General features: G+C 35.6%; 2 protein-coding genes across 4 annotated transcripts in view; one reads left to right on the top strand and one right to left on the bottom strand.

Annotated features, from left to right (window-relative positions):
• LOC125668204 (thiamin pyrophosphokinase 1-like) overlaps window positions 1–20,785 on the bottom strand; it is a 29,055-nt gene extending 8,270 nt beyond the window's left edge. For both annotated transcript variants that reach the window (XM_048902042.2, XM_056153169.1), the window contains exons 1-7: window positions 20,654–20,785; window positions 18,498–18,573; window positions 16,041–16,118; window positions 13,943–14,085; window positions 10,064–10,153; window positions 6,049–6,195; window positions 4,067–4,178 (exon numbers count right to left, since the gene is read on the bottom strand). In XM_048902042.2, the coding sequence (XP_048757999.1) occupies window positions 4,067–4,178; window positions 6,049–6,195; window positions 10,064–10,153; window positions 13,943–14,085; window positions 16,041–16,118; window positions 18,498–18,543 (616 nt within the window). In that variant the 5' untranslated portion in view covers window positions 18,544–18,573; window positions 20,654–20,785. The remainder of the gene's footprint in view (window positions 1–4,066; window positions 4,179–6,048; window positions 6,196–10,063; window positions 10,154–13,942; window positions 14,086–16,040; window positions 16,119–18,497; window positions 18,574–20,653) is intronic.
• The window catches only part of LOC125668114 (origin recognition complex subunit 2-like), a 36,776-nt gene continuing 18,714 nt past the window's right edge, over window positions 7,324–25,385 (top strand). Inside the window, exons 1-2 of one of the 2 annotated variants that reach the window (XM_056153167.1) lie at window positions 7,324–7,475; window positions 7,615–7,728. Coding sequence is in view for 1 of the 2 variants with exons in the window: in XM_048901907.2 (XP_048757864.2) it covers window positions 20,963–21,068 (106 nt within the window). In the remaining variant the exon portion in view is untranslated. Of the gene's footprint in view, window positions 7,476–7,614; window positions 7,729–20,943; window positions 21,069–25,385 lie in introns of those variants that run through there. The other variant, XM_048901907.2, reaches the window with a different exon arrangement.

Genomic DNA, 25,385 nt, shown 5'->3' with positions numbered 1-25,385 from the left:
CACTATGCGATTGCTGTACTCTCAATGCCTAAAGTTTTAAATTTTAAGGAAATTTTCATACTTTTTTTCTTCTTGGGTAAATGAGTTTTGTCTAATAAATACATCACGAGATGGATCTAAATTTTCGCAGAAATTCTGGCGGTACTCCGGAAACTCCAGACGACACTGGTTGACGAGTTAAAGCGTAATTTAGAAGAACAAAGCATTCAAATGAAAATGTTCATTATGTGTTGAACGGAAAGACATGCTGATGTCTGCAAAATTGTTCCAAGCTGCATTTTATCTGCAACGTCGGCAGGCCATGAGTGCCAAACAACAGCAGCAGATAAAATGCTTCATACTGGATGTTATAATAAAAGAAATGGAGCGACATTGTTGGACTTCTACCACTGTGACGGCAATATTGAGGAAGACACAGAAAGAACACATATTGTAATACAGGAAAATATCAATGCCTGTTTTTCACGTTGAGTGTAGTGTATTCCCTTAAACAAAAAATATCCTCTTCAAGTTCGAGCAATTCACTTGTGAAACACGAAACTTATAAAGGAGGAAGGGATAATTATTTTGAGCAAGTAAGAGGAAATTGTTACATAATGCCTCCATATATGATAATTGTCTACTTATCAGTTAAGAGGAGTTTCGTCCACTCAACACGTGAAAATCTTAATACAATAATATATAAGGACATACATGAAAACGTGATCAGCATACATTGTACATATATCTATACCATAAGCACGTGATCAATGGACCGTGTAACCCACTGCACCTTCAGTATTTTCTCCAATAAAATTAATGTTGCTTTTAAATTGGTAATTTTAAATATGCGATTTTTTTCCCATTGTACTTCATTTTTAAATTCAGTAATCAGTTCGCTTTCTTTAAAGTTTTTAATTTTTTTCTAACCTAAATAGGAAAACAATTAAAATTTTCCATATAAGTGCTCCCTAAGAGTACGATCATTATCCTGATTGGATGCGAATAACATTCATTCTAGCAAAATTGATACACGTACGAAGCACATGAAATTAAATGACATAGTGATGCTTTTAAATTATCTGATTAGGGAGAAAAGGTTGGATGCAACATGGCAGACAGAAAGTGGACAAACATAATAAACAACTATCGAGAAGAAGCTGTTACATCCCCATTGTCATTTGCCTTTCATATTGTTTCAATTTCAATGGCAAAAAGAGAACTGCAAAACATGTTGGTCTAAATCAAATTTCTATCAAAATCCCAATTAAGGTCATACACGATGGTTTTCAATAATATATGATTTTTCATGCACAATTAATTCACTTGCATTCATTTTGTTTTTACAAAAAACCAGGTTTGTTTTTAATAAGTTCTGGTTTCTAGTTGTGGCCAGTAAAAATGTAAAGTCTACTCTGTACAGTGTACTACAGAAGTGTACTACAAAAGGTTGAATATACAGTGTAAAGACAATTACTACTGTAAGTTATTGTAGCAAAGAAGGGGAGAAAACTCTTTGGATTAATCATCGATCAAATGCGGGATCCTTGCATTACTATATTTAGGTAGGTAACCTAACCAGGCCAGTAGACAAAGTATAGCAATATTACTGCAATATAACATTTAAATTATCTATCAAATCTACATGTATATGAAATAACAATTTTATGAAAAAATAAGAACTTCACCCATATTAGACTGTTTTTAAAAGTAAGATTTAAATTTCCAGTTTCATTAGAAAATTGTTTTATGAACCAGTTAAGTGACCTATGTTCTAAACTGTCCACCTAGTGTTTGATGAAGTTTTATGTTATTGATGCTGTAGAGAATTTAAAGAAAGCAATTGAGGATGATGGCTCTGAATTCTTGGATCATGACACTGATATATCACTGCCTATTATTTCTGAATATGAATGACAATTTTACACACAATGAATGACAATGCTACACATATTGAATGGCAATGCTACACATAATGAATGGCAATGTTACACATAATGAATGACAATGCTACACATAATGAATGACAATGCTACACATATTGAATGGCAATGTTACACATAATGAATGACAATGCTACACACAATGAATGACAATGCTACACACAATGAATGACATTGCTACACATAATGAATGGCAATGCTACACACAATGAATGGCAATGCTACATGTATGCATAAATTACAACTAATTTTTATGTGCCTGTGCTTTACTGTACTTTTTTCATGCACGTAACTATAGTACACTACTCATGTCATATATAATATTGTTTAGAAATGTAAATTGTGTAAAATGTTAAAGCAGAAATATTTTAATAACATATTGGCTTGTGTTGCACCAAAAAGTATATTTTGGCCAAACTTCCACGTTCAAAAGGGGCATAACTCCTGAAAAAATCAAATAAAGATTTCATGTGAATATGCACATCTACACAGTATGCATACATGCCAACTTTTAAAAATGCCCATGGGGGATTTTGCGCGCGACGACCTTTTTTCAAAGCTCAAAATTCACGACATTTTAGCATGAAAATAAATATTTGTCTTTCCAAATAAAATACCAATCAAATCATTGTAAATATATCATATATTAACACAACATCAAGTGTGTTTGACCATTAACTATATAAAAAAAAACTTTGAAAAATATACATAAATATTTTATTAAAATCATCTATTCAGCAAAAAATCCTCTCCAACAACAAGTCACATACATATTATCAAATAATACTTAAAGTTGCATCCTTTTACACCATACAATAAACATTGGCTGGTCTACATATCAAAATTTAAATTAAAACACATGCATTTAGGTACGACTACAAAGGCGATCTTCCTTGTCTGTATACATGGGCTTGCAGAGTCTGGTGGAATAATCTGCATTGCAACCAGAAAGGGAGTCTGCTATGAAGTTTGCGAACAAAACCTTTGCACCCATGACATCTGAAATAATTACCAGGAAAAAAACACATCAAAATATACGATTTTACTTGTAAATTATGGCTACTTGCTAAACATAAAATTCAGTACAGACTTGTGCGAATTATGCATCACAAAGTCTATTTATTAAATACTACACTATATAGACTATATAATACATCGCTATAGATGGATAGATTTGGATAGCCTATATTATTATAGTTGGAAAAAATATATATTTGACGTACCTTATTGCAAATTTTGGATTCTGTCAGCGAGAGGCAAAAATCGGGAATGTCCGATTGTTTGGTGGTGACACTATCATCGTTGTCATTCACGTTTGTGTAAAGGATATGTCAACTTGAAATCCGTCTTCCCGATTAATTACTATCTAAACATGCTTCGCACTGTCCAATAAGCACCCCGACACAGGCAGACCAGGTAAATTACACCACCCCAATACCATTACGACACAGGTAAACAGCAAGGGCTGACTATTGTCCCGATTTCTGATTGGCCAGTTCAGAAATGACGCTGGATTTCAAATTCCGGTTGGAAATGGGGGATTGTTGTCGTAAAATGGGAGATATTTTTAGAAAATCGGGATTTCGGGGTATTTTTGCAATCCCAATCGGGATATTGGGATTTGCCTTTTCAGTTGCTTCAAATCGGGAGAATCCCGCACAAATCGGGAAAGTTGGCATGTATGAGTATGTCCATATTGAATACATATAACTTTACATGGAATTCTGTTCAGAGATTTCAGAGGAGTGCCAAATAGTATATTTTAGCCAAACTTTTCAGTTCAAATTGGGCATAACTCCCAGGAAACAATTCCTCAGAATATGCACATCTACACAGTATGTCATTAACAACAAAGTTTCATGAAATTATTTGACAAGAACAGGATTGAAAGAGATCAAATTTTACATTTAAAAGAGGGGCATAAGTTCCTGAAAAATTCAAATCAGAATATGCACATCAACTCAATAAGCCCTATCAACTACAAAGTTTCATGAAATTCTGTTGAGTGGTTTCAAAGGAGTTGCACTGACAAGAACACAATTAACTGACAGACTGATGGGTCGAAAACATCATACCTTCTGTAACTTGTGGTGTGGGGAATAATGACAAGACACATACATCAGCCTGTGGATTGACATATTTACCTAAATTCCACTTAAGTCCTTGTGTAGTCACACAATGACAGGGTTCCCCTATTGGAATCAAACCACACCACTGCCCACAAAGTCCTGGATCCACCATGATCTGATGTGTGCCCTTTAAAGATTTATAAGTCAATAAAAGAATCCAAATCCTTGAAATCCAAAAGAAACTAGAGGCCCTTGGGCCACATCACTGACCTGAGTCACATTGGCCTGAGTCACATTGACCTGAGTCACATTGGCCTGAGTCACATTGACCTGAGTCACATTGGCCTGAGTCACATTGACCTGAGTCACACTGGCCTGAGTCACACTGGCCTGAGTCACATTGACCTGAGTCACATTGGCCTGAGTCACATTGACCTGAGTCACATTGACCTGAGTCACACTGGCCTGAGTCACACTGGCCTGAGTCACATTGACCTGAGTCACATTGACCTGAGTCACATTGGCCTGAGTCACATTGGCCTGAGTCACATTGGCCTGAGTCACATTGGCCTGAGTCACACTGGCCTGAGTCACATTGGCTTGAGTCACATTGACCTGAGTCACACTGGCCTGAGTCACATTGACCTGAGTCACATTGGCCTGAGTCACATTGGCCTGAGTCACATTGACCTGAGTCACATTGACCTGAGTCACATTGACCTGAGTCACATTGGCCTGAGTCACATTGACCTGAGTCACACTGGCCTGAGTCACATTGGCCTGAGTCACATTGACCTGAGTCACACTGGCCTGAGTCACACTGACCTGAGTCACATTGGCCTGAGTCACATTGACCTGAGTCACATTGACCTGAGTCACATTGACCTGAGTCACATTGACCTGAGTCACATTGGCCTTGCTGTTGTTCGGCTGTTGTGATTTTTAAAGATTTTTTTTAATCAATCTTTATTCCCATGAACATTTTTGACCTCATATTGTGGCCCCAACCTAGACCAAAAGTGTCATGACATACCCAAACTTGTTTGAACATGGCCATGCTGTTAAGGAGAATGCCAAGGTAACAAGGTTATAGATCATATGAAATGAAAGATCTTACCATAAGAAATCTATATACAAAATAAGAAAGCTTTATTAAAATTATATCACACTCCAAGGTAAAGGTCACAAGGAGAAACAACATGGTATCCAATGAAATATCTTGCCATAAACAATCATGTAATTTTTTCTGGCCCAGTGGTGCTTGAGAAGATTTTTAAATGACTCCATTATATTTTTGCCTTTTCTTGATAACCTTTCCTTTGAAGAGAGCATGGAACTTCACTTAAATAAACTTGAATCCCCTTCACCCAAAGATGATTTGTACTAAGTCTGATTGAAGTTGGCTCAGTGTTTCTAGAGAGGATGAAAATGTAAAACATGGATGGATGGACAGATGACAGACAAAAGTAATCAAAAAGTTCAATTGAGCTTTCAACTTAGGTGAGCTAATAAAGCATACAAATTATTTCATAAACATCCATAAAGTATGAAAAATGCAGAAATTGAAAATGAAATATAGGATCTTCCATGGTTTGTGGTTTGATATGATTTATATCCAACGAGTTGTGTGTTTTGTATCCCTGAACCTTGGCCAGAGAATAGAAAACAAACAATGAGTTGGATATAAATCATATCAAAGCACAAACCAATGGGAGATTCTTTTCATGTATGTTTTGTGTGGTAAATTTATATTTTGATGTCAATTATAAATTAGTGGAAGTACTGTGAATAAAGCTGCAAGATCTCAGTGCAGTGGTCATTTACTACTGTATACAGGGAAATATTCGCCCCCGTTTTAGTTTCGTCACTTTCGTCCTCGTCAGTGAGTGGGCAAAATTAAAACTGGGCGAAACTTTTTTCTCTTATCTCTATTTTAACAGAACTGTGCCTAGTTGAATGTAAAACGTGGTTAAACTGTCTGCATGTGTAAAAAGGCGATATTAACACGGGGCAAAAAAAAAACCCTGTATAAAGTATAGTAGCAGTGCAGTGCTTACCGTTTGCAGGAGGAAAGCAACAGTGTCCTCAGAAAACTGCATCACTCTGGCACTTGTGTACTGACTGGCTTCAAAAAGAGTGTTCACATTGGCAAACACATGGTCAAGTCTGCCCTCAAATGATCCGTAAACAATAATGTTGTCAATCTGCACAATTTATAAAATTTCATTAAGACAGACTATGAAAGTAAATATACAAGAGCCCCACAAGGCAGGACATACATGTACCCCCCTGCAATGAGTGTCAACAAGCTTTTTCTATGAAGTCCCATAGTGACCTTGACCTTTGGACCCAAAAATCCAAAGGGTTCTTCCTTTCTTCAATCACAAAGCTACAAGTGAAGTATGAAATCAATGGAGTAGATAATGTGGGTGAGGAGTGTCTACAAACTCAGTGTTACACACACTCACACGTCTCACCTCAAAGGTTGTGAAATCTGGTTTTTGGCATACTGTAAAAGTGGTTATTTACACGAGGGGGAAATTTACACTAATTATGCGGTCACGTAATAAACGCTTACCCCATGTGTATAGCTATAACAAGATGTACTGTGAGCAATGCTCACTAAGAATACCCCCCGCTTACCCCAATCTCCCAAAGGGTGTTGTTAATAGGTATAAACTAGGAACACAGCATCTCCATGCGATGAAAAAAGCCGTTAAAGAATTTAAATGGAAACCATATTGCTACTTCGATGTCCAGTGCGCGTGACCTTTGACCCCAAAATCGATAGGGAACATCTTCATCCCATGGGTAGTCCATATATATGATATGGTGACGGTAGGTGGAAAGGATAATGCTTTAGAGCCCGGAAACCATTGCGTCTACAGATGGACAACCCGATTCCAGTATACCCCCCCACAACTTGTTGCGGGGGGTATAAATATTTACACAAGGGAGAAATTTACACTAATTATGCAGTCACGTAATAAACGCTTACCCCATGTGTATAGCTATGAATATTTGATATAATATATTATATTCAATCACCACGTATTTTTCCCCCACGCGTAATGTTGGACATGGAATAATGTGTACTTAACCCCCAGCATAAATAACCACTTTCTAGTACATGTACGAAATACAAAGGTGGTCCAAGAAAGTTATGCACAAAAGCTACAGGGTGAATCTCACAATAATTTTCAGAACAATATCACTTGGTACAAAATAATTATCAAGGAAATAAGAGCTATCACATGTAACTCATCATGTGTTTTTGGATATGAATCACTTCATTGTTGAGAAGTTAAACCTGTACTTAAATATGCTAAATGCCCAGTATGTGCGTTTGTGAGATTTTGAGTAGTAATTTCCATTCAATATGCTATATATCTGATTATCGACCGCAGGAGGAGCAGTCGAACTATTTGTGGTTGTGTTAGAAAGTGCACGTGGGGAAATGAGAAATCATTTTTTTATTGTTTTGGTACAATAATTCCTTATCAATGACATGTATAAAAATTCTGAATTAAAAGATTTTTAAAAATATGTAAACATAAGGTTTGATGACTGTAATCAATATGTCTCATTTTTGATAATTTACTTCATTTCTATTCATTATTAAGGTATTAATGTATAACGACAGGATAAAGAACAATTTTGAAGGATTTAAATCAGCGTAAATGTTTATTGTTAAATAATGGTGGAAGTGAAGTTGATGAAATTCGCATGACTGCATGGTAAGTGATTAAAAGCTGACCTTTTTACATTTGAGACTATTTTGAAGAGTTATCTGCCTTTTGTAAAAATAAGAAAATTCTAATTTTCTAAAAATATTTGTGGTAAATGTTAATTTTATTTCATTTATTCGTAAAGAGAGTGCATGTAACTTTCTACCAAGAGACTTGCATGAAAATATAATTTCTTTTAAAAATATTTTAATAAAACATGTTCTTCCAATAGACTGTTGAATTCTAGGTGAAATAATCAAGCATTAAACAAACTTTTGAGAATTCCTATGGTGGATTATTTCTATTTGATGAACCCTTCAAAATTATACCATGATTACCCCCCCCCCCCCCCCCCCCCCCCCCCCCATCCATTTACTTAGATATGAAATATGCTCAATATACATTGAATACCTTAAACAAATACAGTCTACTCCAGATATATTGGAATTCAGGGGACTGGTCTGAATTGCTCATTACATGTATATCCAAAGTTCAATACATGTATATTAACCAATATTGAACTACATATAAAATAATGTTAATGGGGATTTATTTAACTTCAATATAACAGATAGTTCAATAAAAGGAACTTCAATACAAGTGGAGTAGACTTTAATTGTTATGAATTTATGATTTTATATAAAGCTTTTAACCACAACTACTCCCTGGAATGAGAGTGTGTAAGTGCTGCAAATATTTCTACGTATAAATATTTTGGTTATATAATATTGCTTTGTGTAAAATCCGCAATGTGCACATCAAGAGTCACAGACATGCACAGTATAGTCAGTGCAGCATATAATATTGCCATCATAGATCTGGGGTATGCCTTGCCATTGCATTCTGTTTAAATTAACCACATTTGTAAAGCATATTTGATTTCTGCAATCTAATGAAACGAAAAAATCTAATACTATTCATGTTTACTTCATTTGCATACCATCATGATGGTATCAGGTACTTCAACATTTTATAAATCAATTTAGCATCTTCAATGCAAATTGATATTAGGATTTCAATGTAGAAGGGCTTAACTGGAAAAAGTCTAAGAGACAAGGCGGTCTGTTGGTCACTTCACCCTGATGGGGCCAAAGCCCCCGAAATGTTCCACGTTAACTGTAATCTTAATAGAATTTTCAAGTAAACATACTGCATTGAACTTTAATGAGGACAGTGCGATTGTGTACATTTATCACCGTATCCACTAAGAATACAGTGTGCAATCACTTAAATTCAGGGGAGGATTTCATGGATTGTCAAAATTTTAAAGTTTCGATGGGATTTAATTTTGCTGATATGGTTTCTGTACATTTTTAAAAACACAAAATAGATTGTATATTTCACATGTGATTCAAAGTTTGTAGGATTGGGGTATACCCACAAAATCTAATGATTCTAAAGTAGATTTATCTACCGTGGTACGCATATGTATAATGGAACACCATTGTATACTACATCATATTTCACTACAGCCCCATGCATAAGTCAGGAGAGGTTTGATATTGTGAATGAACAAGACAGCAAACTAGACGTATAGAGAGAGACAATAGAGAGCCTGCACCTCTGATGCTCAGAGTTCTTGAAAAGTGTCGGTAATGTCGGATTATCCGATAAAAGTAGTAAATGTCCGACACAAATTACTTAATTGTCGGTCCTGATGGCCGATAAAAGATCGGGATCGAAGTCCGTTTTTTACCGGGAAAAAATGGCGGCCATGTGGCCCATAAATTTTCAAACCGATGCTAAATCCGGCAAGACATTGAAACGTAAACGTGAAGAATCTGTTGTGAGAACTATGAGGAGAAAAGAAACCGGGAATCTGGGAGACAATGACTTGTTTGATGCGGTTTTACCTATTACTAGGTGACACCATCTGCTCAAAGTCGCGAGACCAACTACACCCGGGCCAAAGTGAGAGAGAGTAATTTAAACGATTGCAGAGGAAGATGAGAAAGAAGTTGAGAGGAATAGACAGGATAGAGAGAAAAGTGGAGCGTGAGAGAGAAGTGGAGGATGGGACAGAAGTGAAGGATGAGAGAGAAATGGAGCAAAAAAGTGACTCGGTGAATTGAAGAAGATTCAGAGTGTGAGGAAGATGCCAAAGGGTATGAAAGGAGAATTTATGAACGTATAGCTGAGATGGAGATTGAATACAATAACACATGTTGATTATAAATAAAATTTATAAAAACCTAAAAAGCAATGCATTTTTTTCTGGACTGACAAAATTTTGTTTGGGCTGACACTATTTCTAACAGTATCGGACCAAATGTCTGACACTTCCAAAGAAATTTCAAGAACTCTGGATGCTGGACAGTTTTATGTTATCTGAAATTCTACTGACCTGTTGATCTTCCAATCTTTTGCTAATCTCCATAATGGCCTTTGTAAAGTCTGTGTAGTTTTGATCCGGGGTTTCCACAATCTCTACTCCCTAATGGATTAAGTAATACATATAGGCCTATGTCATGATGTCACATTTAATTCTAGAATGATTGAAAATTTGAAAATCTATTTCATGCTGATGATACAAACAAGTTACTCTTGATTACCTTTACTTTTAATTATATAAATGGAAAAAAACAACAACCAACGAATATTTGTAAAACATAATATGCCTTCGTAGTGCAAAATTGAAAAGAGTTATACACATGCATCATTTAATTGGCAATTAAGTGTCAAAACAATTCAAGATATTGAGTGGACCATGTCTTCCTATGTCCAGAGTGGATTAACCCTTGGCCTTTCACCATGTGACCTATAAATGAATGGGGTCATGTATTCCTTAGGATGTATCAGTGTACCATGTTTAGAGTCAATCAAGCAAATGATTCTTAAAATGTAGGAGACAATATATTACTCTGTCAAATTTGAGCCTTGACCTTTTACCATATGAAGCCAAAATTAATAGGGGTCATCTACTTCTTACGATGTACCAGAGTACCAAGTTTGATGTAAATCAAGCAAATGGTTCTCAAGGTATTGAGCAGACAATATCTTCCTATGTCCAGAGTGGATTGGCCCTCTCGACCTTTTACCATGTGACCTCAAAATTAATAGGGGTCACAGGGCTCACACTGGATCAAAATTTTGTGTCGCAATCTGGCGCGCGTGCATCAACCCATACACGTTTACTGTAGATCTATATTTCATGTATATTATTCAAGAGGCATATACAACATATCATATCTCTGATTATTCTTACACAATGTATACAACATAGCTTTGTTTAGCTTTTATCACAAATCACTATAATTATTAGGATATTGTGAAAATCGATTGTATTTCAGCAGATTGCTTTTTAGTCAGTCTGATGACATTGCAGCACAATCATGGTTTTATTTCTAAATATTGTTTTTGGCTAAGTTGACTCAATTCTATTTCATACCAGAAAAAAATAGGAGTATTTCATAGCATATAAACTGGCTATATTAAATAAAGACAAGAAATGAGTTTCTAAATGTTTATTAATCATTTTAGTAGTGTAAATGACATATATTACTCATTAAATTTGCAGTCTAGAAAAAGTCACTGATGACAAAGTTACTGAAAATTAATTACTGTAATACATAACACATGATCATAGTTTCACATCACATTTTCACTGAAGAATCCTGTTTTCATCTTGAAATCCAGAACGACAAAGTGGTCCTTCGGTGAATCTCATCATGTAGAGGAGAAGGGACTTCATGAAGTCTGAAACAAATTTTAAATGGCTTAAGATGATGTGAAGTCAAAAGATGACAGGATAGCAATTTCAGAAGAACCTACTGTTTTGCGTTTCCTCATGGCCATTTTCTAAATAGATCAAACTAAAGACCTAAAGAATAATGCAATTTCCCAACATTCCTCTATTTATATACTATACTAACGTCAAATGGATTAGAAAATATAGTTGAACATTCTAGTTTACCTTTCTAGATGAAATCGCTTTTGTACTGTGATGAACCGACAAATTAAATTTTATATATCTTTATTAACACGGAAGTATCTTCCATTGACTAGCTTGTGTGCACAATCACACGCTTTTTATTCCATCCAGTACAAAACAGGTAGCTCCCCAGTAATGACTCGGGTATCTCTATATTTACGATGTGTACTGTAGGCAACTGGCACACGCAAAGTTCATTTCATTCACACCTACCTGCACATAGAGGATCGATCCTTTGTTTTGTGTTAACTGCTAAATAAACAAGACGCCCCTAAGTCTTTTTGTTCCCATGCGACAGGGTATCCACATTCTGTACAGGTAAAACAGCCCTGAGGCTGTTTGGATGCCAACAGCTGAAATTCAAAATGGCGCGCGAATACTAAAATACGAAATGTCCGTGTCGCATTTCCGGAATTTCTGTCGCATTTTTTCCTGAAAAATCGCAAAATGCGACAAATGCGATGGGCAGCGCGAGCCCTGGGTCATCTACTCTTTAGGATGTACCAGTGTTCCAAGTTTAATGTCTGTCAAGCAAAGGGTTCTCAAGATACTGAGTGAACAGTATCTTCCTATGCCCAGTTTCACCCTTGACATTTGACCATGTGACCTCAAAATCAATAGGGCCATCTACTCTTTAGGATGTACCAGTGTTCCAAGTTTAATGTATGTCAAGCAAAGGGTTCTCACGATATTGAGTGGACAGTAAATTCCTATGTCCAGTTTGACCCTTGACCTTTGACAATATGACCTAAAAAGCAATAGGAGTCATCAACTTCTTAGGATGTTTCAGTGTACCAAGTTTTATGTCTGTCAAGGAAAGGTTTCTCAAGTTATTGAGTGGACAATATCTTCCTATAGCCAGAGTGGATTGACCCTTAACCTTTGGACCTGAAAATCAATAGGGGTTCTCTTTTACTCATAACCAACCCACACACGAAATGTCAATACGATCAAGTGAATGGTTCTCAAGATATTGAGCAGACCATATGTGATCTACAAACAGATTGATGGACCGACCGACAGGTGCAAAGCAATATGCCCCTCTTCTTTGAATGAGGGCATAAAAAGTTTCATGATGGTCCTCAATAATTTTGACAAAATTGTGTTAATTGCACATACATATACAGGTAACTCGAATTATCACCACTCAATTCATCGCCATTTTCGTTATAACGCCGCATTTTTCTAGGAACATTTTTCCTGTTACTTAAAACTCTAGTTAAAACGCCAAATTCGCTATCGCCATTTGCCACAGTGTTTTCAATACAAAAGTCTATTTCAATGTGTTAATTATCTCGATAAACCGCCATGGGTGCACGTGGTCAGTGAAGCGGTAAATTGGTCATTATCAATCTCCAGCATACACCTGGACAGAAGGATCCCAGTAATTGCTGTATTGAATAAACAAGAAAATTACTAGAGATGAACTGTAGTCAAGTTGTTTATACATCATAGAAACACATTTCAATTTAGCTATGGCTTCGCCACGAAAGAGGGTCCTGTTAAATTTCGATGAGAAAAAGCAGGGACCTATATACTAGTATATAGGTTACTGGAAAAAGCAAATCATTACGTACCAAGGACATCATCCAAAATGTACCCATCAGGATATTGCAAATCATTTTTCTGTTTTATGGGAAAAGTCTATAAAAAGAAGGACAGTGGGCGACATCTTAGTAGCAAAGGATGCAATTCTTGCCAACCCTGACCCAATCTCTGAAGGCTCGCCTGCCAGGAAACGGCACCGCAGTGCACTTAATACTGACTTAGAAAAGGCGTTGTTTATGTGGTTTAAACAAGTCAGGACAAAAAACATTCCTGTTACCGGGGATATGATAATTGAAAAGGGAAAACAGTATGGTGCAGAGCTAGGAATATCCAATTTCAAATATTCTGAAGGGTGGCTAACTCGTTTCAAACAACGTCATGGAATTTCATCCAGAATTATAAGCGGTGAAAGTGCCGGAATTGATGTGAGTTTGATTATTGATGGCCGGAAAGAGGCAATAGAAGTAATGAAAAATTATGATTTGACAGATATTTATAACATAGACGAGACAGGATTGTTTTACCGAATGTTACCCGATCGCTCACTTACATAAGTATTGTAAATAGAGGAAAGATAACTCTTACATATAAAAGAACGGTAACTCTATTTCTTCAAGATGGCAGTAATTCAATTCATCGCCAAATTCGTTATAATGCCATAATTTCATAAGATCAAAAGGTGGCGGTTTATCGAGAGTTGACTGTACATCTGTACCACACTGCAGTTATAGCCGAGCTGCTTACCTTGTCCTGATAAAACCTTTTTACAGAGTCCTGGATTGAATCAAAATCCCCGGTAATTAGATCAGGAAGGTAGGCAGCTGCTTCATCTTTGAATGCATCATACAGATGATTGGTACCACCATCAACTGATACCCGAAACAAGGCTGAAACACAGAATACAACATCATCAACTGATACCCGAAACAAGGCTGAAACACGGAATACAACACCATCAACTGATACCCAAAACAAGGCTAAAACACGGAATACAACACCATCAACTGATACCCAAAACAAGGCTAAAACACAGAATACAACACCATCAACTGATACCCAAAACAAGGCTGAAACACAGAATACAACACCATCAACTGATACCCGAAACAAGGCTGAAACACAGAATACAACACCATCAACTGATAACCAAAACAAGGCTGAAACACAGAATACAACACCATCAACTGATACCCGAAACAAGGCTGAAACACAGAATACAACACCATCAACTGACACCCGAAACAAGGCTGAAACACAGAATACAACATCATCAACTGATACCCGAAACAAGTCTGAAACACAGAATACAACACCATCAACTGATACCCAAAACAAGGCTGAAACACAGAATACAACACCATCAACTGATACCCAAAACAAGGCTGAAACACAGCTAGAATACAACACCATCAACTGATACCCAAAACAAGGCTAAAACACGGAATACAACACCATCAACTGATACCCAAAACAAGGCTAAAACACAGAATACAACACCATCAACTGATACCCAAAACAAGGCTGAAACACAGAATACAACACCATCAACTGATACCCGAAACAAGGCTGAAACACAGAATACAACACCATCAACTGATACCCGAAACAAGGCTGAAACACAGAATACAACATCATCAACTGATACCCAAAACAAGGCTGAAACACAGAATACAACACCATCAACTGATACCCGAAACAAGGCTGAAACACAGAATACAACACCATCAACTGATACCCGAAACAAGGCTGAAACACAGAATACAACACCATCAACTGACACCCGAAACAAGGCTGAAACACAGAATACAACATCATCAACTGATACCCAAAACAAGGCTGAAACACAGAATACAACACCATCAACTGATACCCAAAACAAGGCTGAAACACAGAATACAACACCATCAACTGATACCCAAAACAAGGCTGAAACACAGCTAGAATACAACACCATCAACTGATACCCAAAACAAGGCTAAAACACGGAATACAACACCATCAACTGATACCCAAAACAAGGCTAAAACACAGAATACAACACCATCAACTGATACCCAAAACAAGGCTGAAACACAGAATACAACACCATCAACTGATACCCAAAACAAGGCTGAAACACAGAATACAACACCATCAACTGATACCCGAAACAAGGCTGAAACACAGAATACAACATCATCAACTGATACCCAAAACAAGGCTGAAACACAGAATACAACACCATCAACTGATACCCGAAACAAGGCTGAAACACAGAATACAACATCATCAACTGATACCCAAAACAAGGCTGAAACACAGAATACAACACCATCAACTGATACCCGAAACAAGGCTGAAACACAGAATACAACATCATCAACTGATACCCAAAACAAGGCTGAAACACAGAATATACACATCAACTGATACCCAAAACGAAGCTGACACAGATTACAACACCATCAATAATTAGTCGATATATGAACTTCATTCAGCTAATTGCTAACATTTGAATTACAATGTATTGCAATACTGTAGATTCCTTATTTTAGAAGAGTACTTCAAATGGTGAAATGAGTCGTATATGTCAAATTCCGCGAACACGAATTCACGTGTGATCTGTTAATGTAAGAGTTCTTTCATGTATTTTAACAAAAGAAATAAAAGCAAATCATTTTATTTCATGAGTGATGCTCTTGTGAAATTACGCGATAATAAATTCGTCACATATATTTAGGAATCTACAGTAACCTACCGGTATTGCAAAATTGTTCAACTTATCGCTAAGCAACCAACTCTTAAATTTTGTTGTCAACTTCATGGCATTCAATAGATCTATTAAGAAATGTCAATTTCTTACCTTTATTCCAGAGATTTGTAAGAAATGATTTGTTGTATGAATTTGGTTGATTCAATAATAGCAGTACAATTCTTGTTTCTGAAAATAAACTTTTGATATGTGAAAATGACATTAAAACATAATATTGATATAATGTATCACCATCAAACATGTCCAAAGAAAAATGAAAATTAATCAGTTCCTATACTTCTGACATTCAGTATTTTAAAGGACATAAATTTTGTTTCATCTGCATAAAATAATCATCAACTATATGTAAAACACAAGCCAAAATCAACAGCTTTTCTTTTTGCTACATCTTGGGGTGCTGAATTTTGAATAAAGAATTAACATCTGCAAATATCTCTAATTAATCTGGAATTACTGTCAACTTTAGCAAAATTATTGAAAGCAATAACTCGATGTTACCCACATATGTAGCAACCAAGTTTCTTCCAAACAATATTACAATTCAATATTTTGAAGAAAAAAATTACCTTATTGTCATCAACATTTATCTTTTTATTCGATAAGTAAGAAGAGCAAGTTGTAGCTTAATATATTCATGAACAACCCATTAATTCAATAATATCATTAATGATTTAAAGATTTTCATGAAATTCATGATGTCTGTAATTCAAGAAAGCTTAACTTTATACAGTAAAACTTACTAATAAAGAACTTGTAAATTAGGAATCTTCTGTTATAAAGAAGAATTTTCAACTCCTATGGAAAAAATAGAGCACCGCTAAACTGGTACATGATATGCCCGCAGACATTATTGACCCAGGAATTTGAACAAGAAAGGATTATCCTCAAAAGGATTTCGTCAGAGTTGCAATAACAATGTATTTTGCATTAAACTAAGTCCAAGGGCTATAACTCCTTCACAAAAAGTGGGACAGCATTTCCCCTTGTAATATGCACATCTACACATTGTGATCTTCCTATGTTCTAAGTTTCATTGAAATCCCCCAATGGGTTTAAGAGGAGTTGTGAAGACAAAGTACTTGCATAAACTAAATCTAAGTCCAATGGCCCTAACTCCTTCAAAAATAGTGGTGCAGCATTCCCCTTGTAATATGCACATCTCCACTTAGTGATCTGTCTTTGTACCAAGTTTCATCAAAATCCCCCAAAGGTTTTAGGAGGATTTGTGGAGACAAAGTATTTTGAATAGAAAAAATAACCAAGTTCAAGAGCTGTAACTCCTTTAAAAAAATTGGACAGCATTTCCCTTGCAGTATGTACACCTCCACATTGTGATCTTTCTTTGTGCCAAACTTCATTAAAATCCCCCAAAGGGTTAATAGGAGAAGTTGCAAAGACAAAGTATTTTGAATAGAAAAAATTAAGTCCAAGGGCCACAACTCCTTTAAAAACATTGGATAGCATTCCCCTTGCAATATGCACAGCTCCACATTGTGATCTTTCTTTGTACTCATTTTCATCAAAATCCCCCAGAGGGTTTAGGAGGAGTTGCGAAGACAAAGTTAAAGGGACAGACAGACGAACGACAGCAGTATAGCATAATACTCCCGCATTTTTATGTGGGTGTATAAAAAATTACACTACAGCGTAGATCTAGTTTTCAATATGGATATACATTGAAAATAATTTATGTTAGGAACAAAATTTGGAGGTCCAAGTGACTTCCTAATAATCATTGACAAGTTATATTTACTGTATGATATGCTTCCAATTGCATTGACGAATCTTATATCATTCATTCAACTCATGTGTGCAATACTTCAAACTATTGCATTTCAAATGTCTTTCCTCTATGCAATATCATATGCCTATTTGTATATTATGATTTGCCACTCTTGAGCAGGTGTTCACCTAGCAGTAATACGTAATTATAATGGTTACCTAGCAGTAATACGTAATTAAAATGGCTAGCAGTAATACGTAATTATAATGGTTACCTAGCAGTAATACGTAATTATAATGGCTAGCAGTAATACATAATTATAATGGTTAGTAGTGTAATGTTCACCTAGCAGTAATACGTAATTATAATGGCTAGCAGTAATACGTAATTATAATGGCTAGCAGTAATACGTAATTATAATGGCTAGCAGTCATACGTAATTATAATGGCTAGCAGTAATATGTAATTATAATGGCTAGCAGTAATACGTAATTACAATGGTTACCTAGCAGTAATACGTAATTATAATGTTCACCTAGCAGTAATACTTAATTATAATGGCTAGCAGTAATACGTAATTATAATGGCTAGTAGTGTAATGGTTTTCCTGTTGTCAAAACGTAATAAGGATTTTGACAATTGCATGTTGAGCACTTGTCTTCTCCTCAGGTAGTTGTCTGATATAATCTTTACTGCCTACTATTTTGGCAAAAAATAATGATCACAGTTGTTGAAAAATACATCCAAGTCTCAAAATTTTGTTCCTCAGGCTTTGATTTTATGAAATATGTTGGCCTCCCATCATTATCTAGATATCTATTTACCAGATTTTTCCTTAAAACAGTCCAGTGGTTTCCACACAGTCATCATATCACTTGTAATGCTGCAGACACACGAATACTGGAACAAGAGAATGAACAAGTTATAAATTATCTTGTACAAAGAGACCCAATATCACTAATAAATGCTAAATAATGGAAAGTGTGTTTGTGGATCGCCAACATTCACATTCAATACGCCGGTTTCGAGATACGTCCGAGTTATTTCCCTTCGGAGAACTCTCGTACATAGTAAGGCGTGAAAGAATTTGTTTACACCCGGGAGTGGGACAGATATTCATCACAGCGTAAGTGAATGTACTCAGTAAGTTTCTCATACGCTGTTTGATAACCCAAATTCGACTGATACACAAACTAAGTAAGTGATAAGTATTTAGGGAGTAATTAAATACATAGAATTCTTATCCTATCACGTTATTTCGCTGGTCATAAGTACCATATACAAGATATTTCTTGTAAATATGACATTGTTTGTATGTTTCCACTTCGGTAAAACATTTCTTTTGATAGAATTTTGTATTTCCCACATTTACATATTTAAAGAGAAGCCGCTTTTAATACATTTCATCGTTTTCCTAGTTGGCTGTATATCCACTCTGTCCCACTTAGGCATTCAAAGTTCCACTAAATGCACCTCCTATACAGAAGAGTTCGTATCTCGAAACTGGCGTATTGCAATCATGAGGGGTTGGGGGGGGGGGGGGGTTGAGGGTGTTCCACCTCTGTCCCCTCCTTCCCACTTTCGTCTCTTCTCTCCAATGCCCCTCCTTCTTCCCCTTCCATTTACTTTGCCCGTCATCAAGCACTTTGAAGTTTTGGAGTAATTTGGCTCTTGTTCATAATTGATAATATCCTATATACATTTTAAAATGACCATAATTATTATAATTTATTGAACATATCTGTCTGAAGTCTTTGTGTGGTAAAGCGAACCAAGAGGTACATACTCTCCATGGGTCATTCTTTTAGAGAAAATTTTCATGGATCTCTCTTTTAGAGATATTAAATCTTCATGGATCTCTCTTTTAGAGATATTAAATCTTCATGGATCTCTCTTTTAGAGATATTAAATCTTTATGGATCTCTCTTTTAGAGATAATCTCCATGGATCTCTCTTTTAGAGATAATCTTCATGGATCTCTCTTTTAGAGATAATCTTCATGGATTTCTTTTAGAGATAATCTCCATGGATCTCTCTTTTAGAGATAATCTTCATGGATCTCTCTTTTAGAGATAATCTTCATGGATCTCTCTTTTAGAGATAATCTTCATGGATTTCTTTTAGAGATAATCTCCATGGATCTCTCTTTTAGAGATAATCTCCATGGATCTCTCTTTTAGAGATAATCTCCATGGATCTCTCTTTTAGAGATAATCTCCATGGATCTCTCTTTTAGAGATAATCTCCATGGATCTCTCTTTTAGAGATAATCTTCATGGGTCTCTCTCTCCATGGATCTCTCTTTTAGAGATAATCTCCATGGATCTCTCTTTTAGAGATAATCTTCATGGGTCTCTCTTTTAAAGATAATCTTCATGGATCTCTCTTTTAGAGATAATCTCCATGGATCTCTCTTTTAGAGATAATCTTCATGGATCTCTCTTTTAGAGATAATCTTCATGGATCTCTTTTTTTTTATCTAAATTGGTCTCCATGGATTTCTCTTTCATTTCAGAGGTAGTCTCTATGGACCAAAGTGAGGTCTGCTTCTGTGTATATATTTCCCACAGGCACCTGAAGTGTGGATAGCCTAGAAAGGGGGGATATGTACATAAGATCGATACAAGCTATCCACACTTCAGGTGCCTGTGATATTTCCTGGTAGTCAGTCAATAAAATAGACCTAGAAATCAAATTCCACATAGATCAGAGGACAGTTTGAAGTTCTGATTGATTTTTTCATTGGTCCACAGGAACTGGTAATAATAATACTACCTCCTAATAAAAAACCACAACTAATACCATACCACCACCACCCAATAAAAAACACAACTTGGGTTTTTTTTTATTAGGGGTGGTATGGTATAGACCCCTACTTTATCACTACAGACACAATTACCGGTTCCTGTGGTTGGTCTATTATAATGTAACTTATCTATTTATTCATAAAAACATTGAATAACTGAGAAAATTGTTTTACAAATTAACTGTTATCTTCATTCTGTTCCCTTGCATCTCAATATTGGGGTCCAATTACGTATTTAGAACGACACGCGACCCCTTAGACAGTCCTCAGTTTGAAGTGTGTGAACTAGTCTGGCATTCTATATACACTGTGCAACGAAACTTGTAAATTCTTAAATACAACGAGTTACTGTCAAGACTAAAATGTTCATAAAACATTTATCATTTCATTTTGCATTTCGGCCTGTTCAGCCTGTTGTGTTTACCTTATGAAAAACAATTTTTCCTTCAATCACAGAAGAGCGATTTTCGCGGGGAATGCAAAATGTCAACATGCGCCGGTAGACCACGCAGGAAATGTGTGTCTGTCTCTTTTGTTGGCGATGACGATGTAATTGAACACATAATCGATGCCAATCAAAAGAGGAAAGGTGGGGGAAATAATTTTGAATGCAAATCTTTAATAGTTATAAATGTATTTTATGATGTAATTCGAATTTTCTCAGATTCCAATTTCAATTCAATATGCAAGTGCTTATCGTTAGCTGAGTGCCGGTAAAATGGTTAAAGAGCTATCGGGACGGTATAAGCTAAAACTCTCGTCTTAAGAGAATGAGGTATTTGAAATTTTCAAAGATATATCCTTAAAACTTTAAAGTCCTTAATTGTTCTTCATTCAGTTGAATAATCCATCTAAAACAATAATATGTTTGCTGCAAAATCAATCTGAAATACCTTCATGCTAATATTGAATTAAACAGTTAAATGAATTAACATACTAGCTTATTTGGCCTAGTTATTAAAATGCTCATTGCTCAATTATAAATGCTTTTGGGGAAAATATGAAAATAATGGTAATTAGACTTATTATAGTTTTTGCACCTGAAAAAATAAATTTAAAATGTCCACTATTTTTCCAAGATTATCATTACAGCCGTTAAACCCTTTCACGTGTCAGGCATCCAATTTGAATTTTACATTAACAACATTATCGATAATCATAGTTGGTATAATCTATGATGGACTTGAATAATTGAAACTATACTTGGTACAAGTATTAAGGCTTAAGGAGAGAATAGAAAGTTTAGGGAGAATTTCTAGACGTTCTGTCCCATTATCAATCCGTCCCTTAGTTGATTCGTCCTATTACCGATCCGTCCCAAGACTATCCGTCCCACAGTCGATCCAGCCCAGAAAAAATAATTTACCACGTTTTTGAACTATTTTTCCAAGTGTTATTTACAGTACTGAATTGGTTTAATTCATCTGCTTATTTCCTCTTCATTGTGTGTGCCTCTGACATCAGGTAAGGGTAGTAATCGTTTGATATGCTCTCTGGTATTTTAAATATGGCTGGATAATAATCAGGGTTGGGTGGTTAAAACCACCCCCGGTTTTAACCATTGGTTTTAACCGTCCCGGTCAATACTCCCCAAGTGGTCAATACTGGTCAATTGTGACTTAAACTGTCCATTTTTATATTTTTGTACATTTCTTGCAAAGATAAAGATAAATTAAGTCTTTTCTTTATATGGATCAATTGTTGATTAATATTTTTCATTAGATAATCAAATGTAATTTCATAAGTTTAATATATTTGGTTTGCTGAAACTGACTGAAATATCTTCAGTACCTACCAGAGGGTCACAGTTCTATAGCATAGCTTGAGAATTGGAGACAGACCTGTTAATACACTGTACATGTACCTGGACAGATTAAGAATAATAAAAGATAGCTGGACATTACCTGAGCACAGGAAGCAGAGTTGACAGGTGTTAATAAGCATAGGCTGAGACCAGAGATGACCAGTGTGCGTATTATTGTTATGAAAACATCACCAACCAACCGACCCCCTCAAATGTTTATTCAACAGTTAAAAATGAAGATTAATGAAACAATACTTATAGGTAAATCTCATTAAACTAAGGAATTTGAACAGAAACTTTTACATCTTCCCCGATTCAACAGAGTCATTTGTACATTATTTATTTAATATTATGACTTATAAGTATATTATAAACTGAGAGTGCATGTTTTGAATTACAGTATATTTACCATAATGGTCACTTAAACATTTAAAATAAATAACACAGACTATAATGACCAAATAATTTTCAATCGACCAGTACTAACCAGTATTGAGCTGTTTTAACCAGTATTGACCACCGGCCCGGTCAATACTCATATTGACCACTTTTTTGCCAACCCTGGCTGGATTGCAGACTAACATAACATACTTCGTGATGAAACAACCATTAAGCAACGAAATATGAATAAAATGGTCAACCTTTGTTGCATGTACAATGCTGCCATTTTTTGCACCTTTCACACTCTAATACTTGCTGCCGGGGTCGGACCTCCCGGTGACAGTACTGGCATGGAAACTCCATTGTCAGAATGATGGGCCATTTTGAAGATTGGCTTATATATCCTTGGTTTCGGAAGATCAAAAAATATTCTTAAGCTCGGAGCAATTCTCTGGACTTCTGGAGTTAAAAATAATGTAATAGTTAGGTTACTGTAAGCTCACAATTAATGATCAAAGATTGCACAACAGTACAGTTATAAAAACTACATGTAAGTAGTGACTGTGTTTTCACTAAGGTGTTTTCACAATGATTAATGGACACACTTTTACATTGATTGCTGTACAAACTTAAATAACGATGTTTTTACAATAATTAATGAGCACATATTTTCATAACCAATTGTACTGATCATCACACTTCAAACAAAAATTATAAAGCCTAAGGATTGTGCAAACAATTGTATTTACATAAGTAACTCCGACAGTTATTTAATTTTCAAATTGATAACTATCTACAATATATACTATGCAAAAACTTTCCTTTTTTCTTAAGTAATTAATCATTTATTATATCTTTAATATAAAAAAAAATTGGGAGAGGCGGGATCGACTAAGCAAAATGGGCTAAATCGACCAGGGGACGGACCATCTAGTGACGGATCGATTTGGGAAGGACCAACTGTTGGACGGATCGACCTGACACCTTAAGGGAGGCATCAACCCTCAATCCACTTAAATGACTTGAGAAGGGGAGGAAACCGATGTTCTCTGTTATTATGTTATTAACTGCATCTGTGCCATCAAGCTGTGTTGTCGTGTGTATCTAGATAAGTCATTTTATCAGAGCTGTGTCATATTCATGCAATTTCCAGGTGTTAGAAATGAAGAGTCACTTAATGATCCCCCCCCCCCCCCCCCCCCCCCCGATCGACATTAACGGTTGTCCGATTGCTTAAGGCAAGTGAAAATCTGAACTGACAAGTGAAACTTAAGTGAGGGCAAGTGAATATTTCAGAAAGAAATGTAATGATTATGATAATTATATTTGTTAAGCTTGATGAATATCAAATATTAGAAAGTGAAGTCCAACTCCGTATATTTTTGTCTTCTTTAACGAATTGTCAGATTATTGCAAAGGCCCATTCTAGTAGATATTACAGTACTGTATCTTGTCCTTTCAGTAAGTAATAAACTATGCGACGTATGACTTATCTTAGTCATGTTTGTGAGAAAATGGCGGCTTCACAACCGTATCTCTCAATATTTTAGTGAAATAAAATTTCAGAAAGAAGACAATAAAAGAAAAGGCAACGTTGAAAACATTAAATAAATCTGAATAAGAAAGAATCAAATGTGAGATTCAGGTGGCATGACTATCCTAATTTCCGGGTTCAATTAACACTGACAGCAGTATGATCTGTACCATATGTGTCAGAAATTCATGCAGTGCTACACCTACTAGTATTGCCGGTGTGTTGTTATTTCTTACCGGCAATACAATTTACAGAATTGATATCATCCATGGATATTTTATTGAGTTAATTGAATAAAAACTGATTTGCAACATGTATGAAACTTTTTTTTAAATGAAACAAAACATTGATAATTCCTGTATCAAAACTTCGCTTCGTGTTGCATTCCTTGTCCATTATTATGCGGTGAAAAGATCGATTTCCCTACATTGAGCTTTGTCATTTTTTTTTATCTTAGACTATATAACTTTCAATAACATTTTTTTCATCAATTTCATTCAATTCTCTATTAATGCAACTTTTATGGGATAATTCACAGGTATAAGCTCTTACATTGGGAAAGAAGTACAATCTTGAAACAGGGAAAACTATGCTATAAAAGAAGGAAAAACTTAGCTATTCACCGATTGACAGAGAGAGAATGAGATGATTAAAATTACTCATTGATAGGCATGATAGGGTCTTTAAAAAATTCGGGACAACTAAGTTTTTCACTCAGAAAAGTAAAAGTTCAAGTTCGCTTGCCCAAAGGGGAATTGAGACAAAAACTTAATGTCTATCCCTGTTCGTTATCGGAGCTCATATTGTCTGTGTTCCGGCCTGCTCATGCTTTCTCCTCCATACCATGCAGTACATTAAAAGGAGGTTTCATTTGGAGCACTTCCAATTTGGGGAGCTGGGGAAACATTTGTTTTTCATAAAAACAATCTCTAGTTAGGGTTTCTAGATTATTTCATCATTAATTACTGAATACATTTTGATGATTTTTGTTGTCCTATCACAGACAATAGGAAACTTGTTTCGATGATAGATTATAATCGAAAATTTTATTCTTAGTGATAATCAATTATTTTTGCAGTGTGTGAAATTAATTCATGCAATATTTTTTTTTTTTTTTTACTTTTCATGCTTCTTGCATTTTCTCGGGGCTCTCTCACCAATAGTAATACGTGTACCTCCTTTACAAG

This window comes from Ostrea edulis, chromosome 1, assembly GCF_947568905.1.
Source record: "Ostrea edulis chromosome 1, xbOstEdul1.1, whole genome shotgun sequence".
NCBI lineage: Eukaryota > Metazoa > Mollusca > Bivalvia > Ostreida > Ostreidae > Ostrea > Ostrea edulis.
The sequence above is the reverse complement of the archived record's forward strand: the minus strand, read 5'-3'. Positions and strand labels throughout refer to the sequence as shown.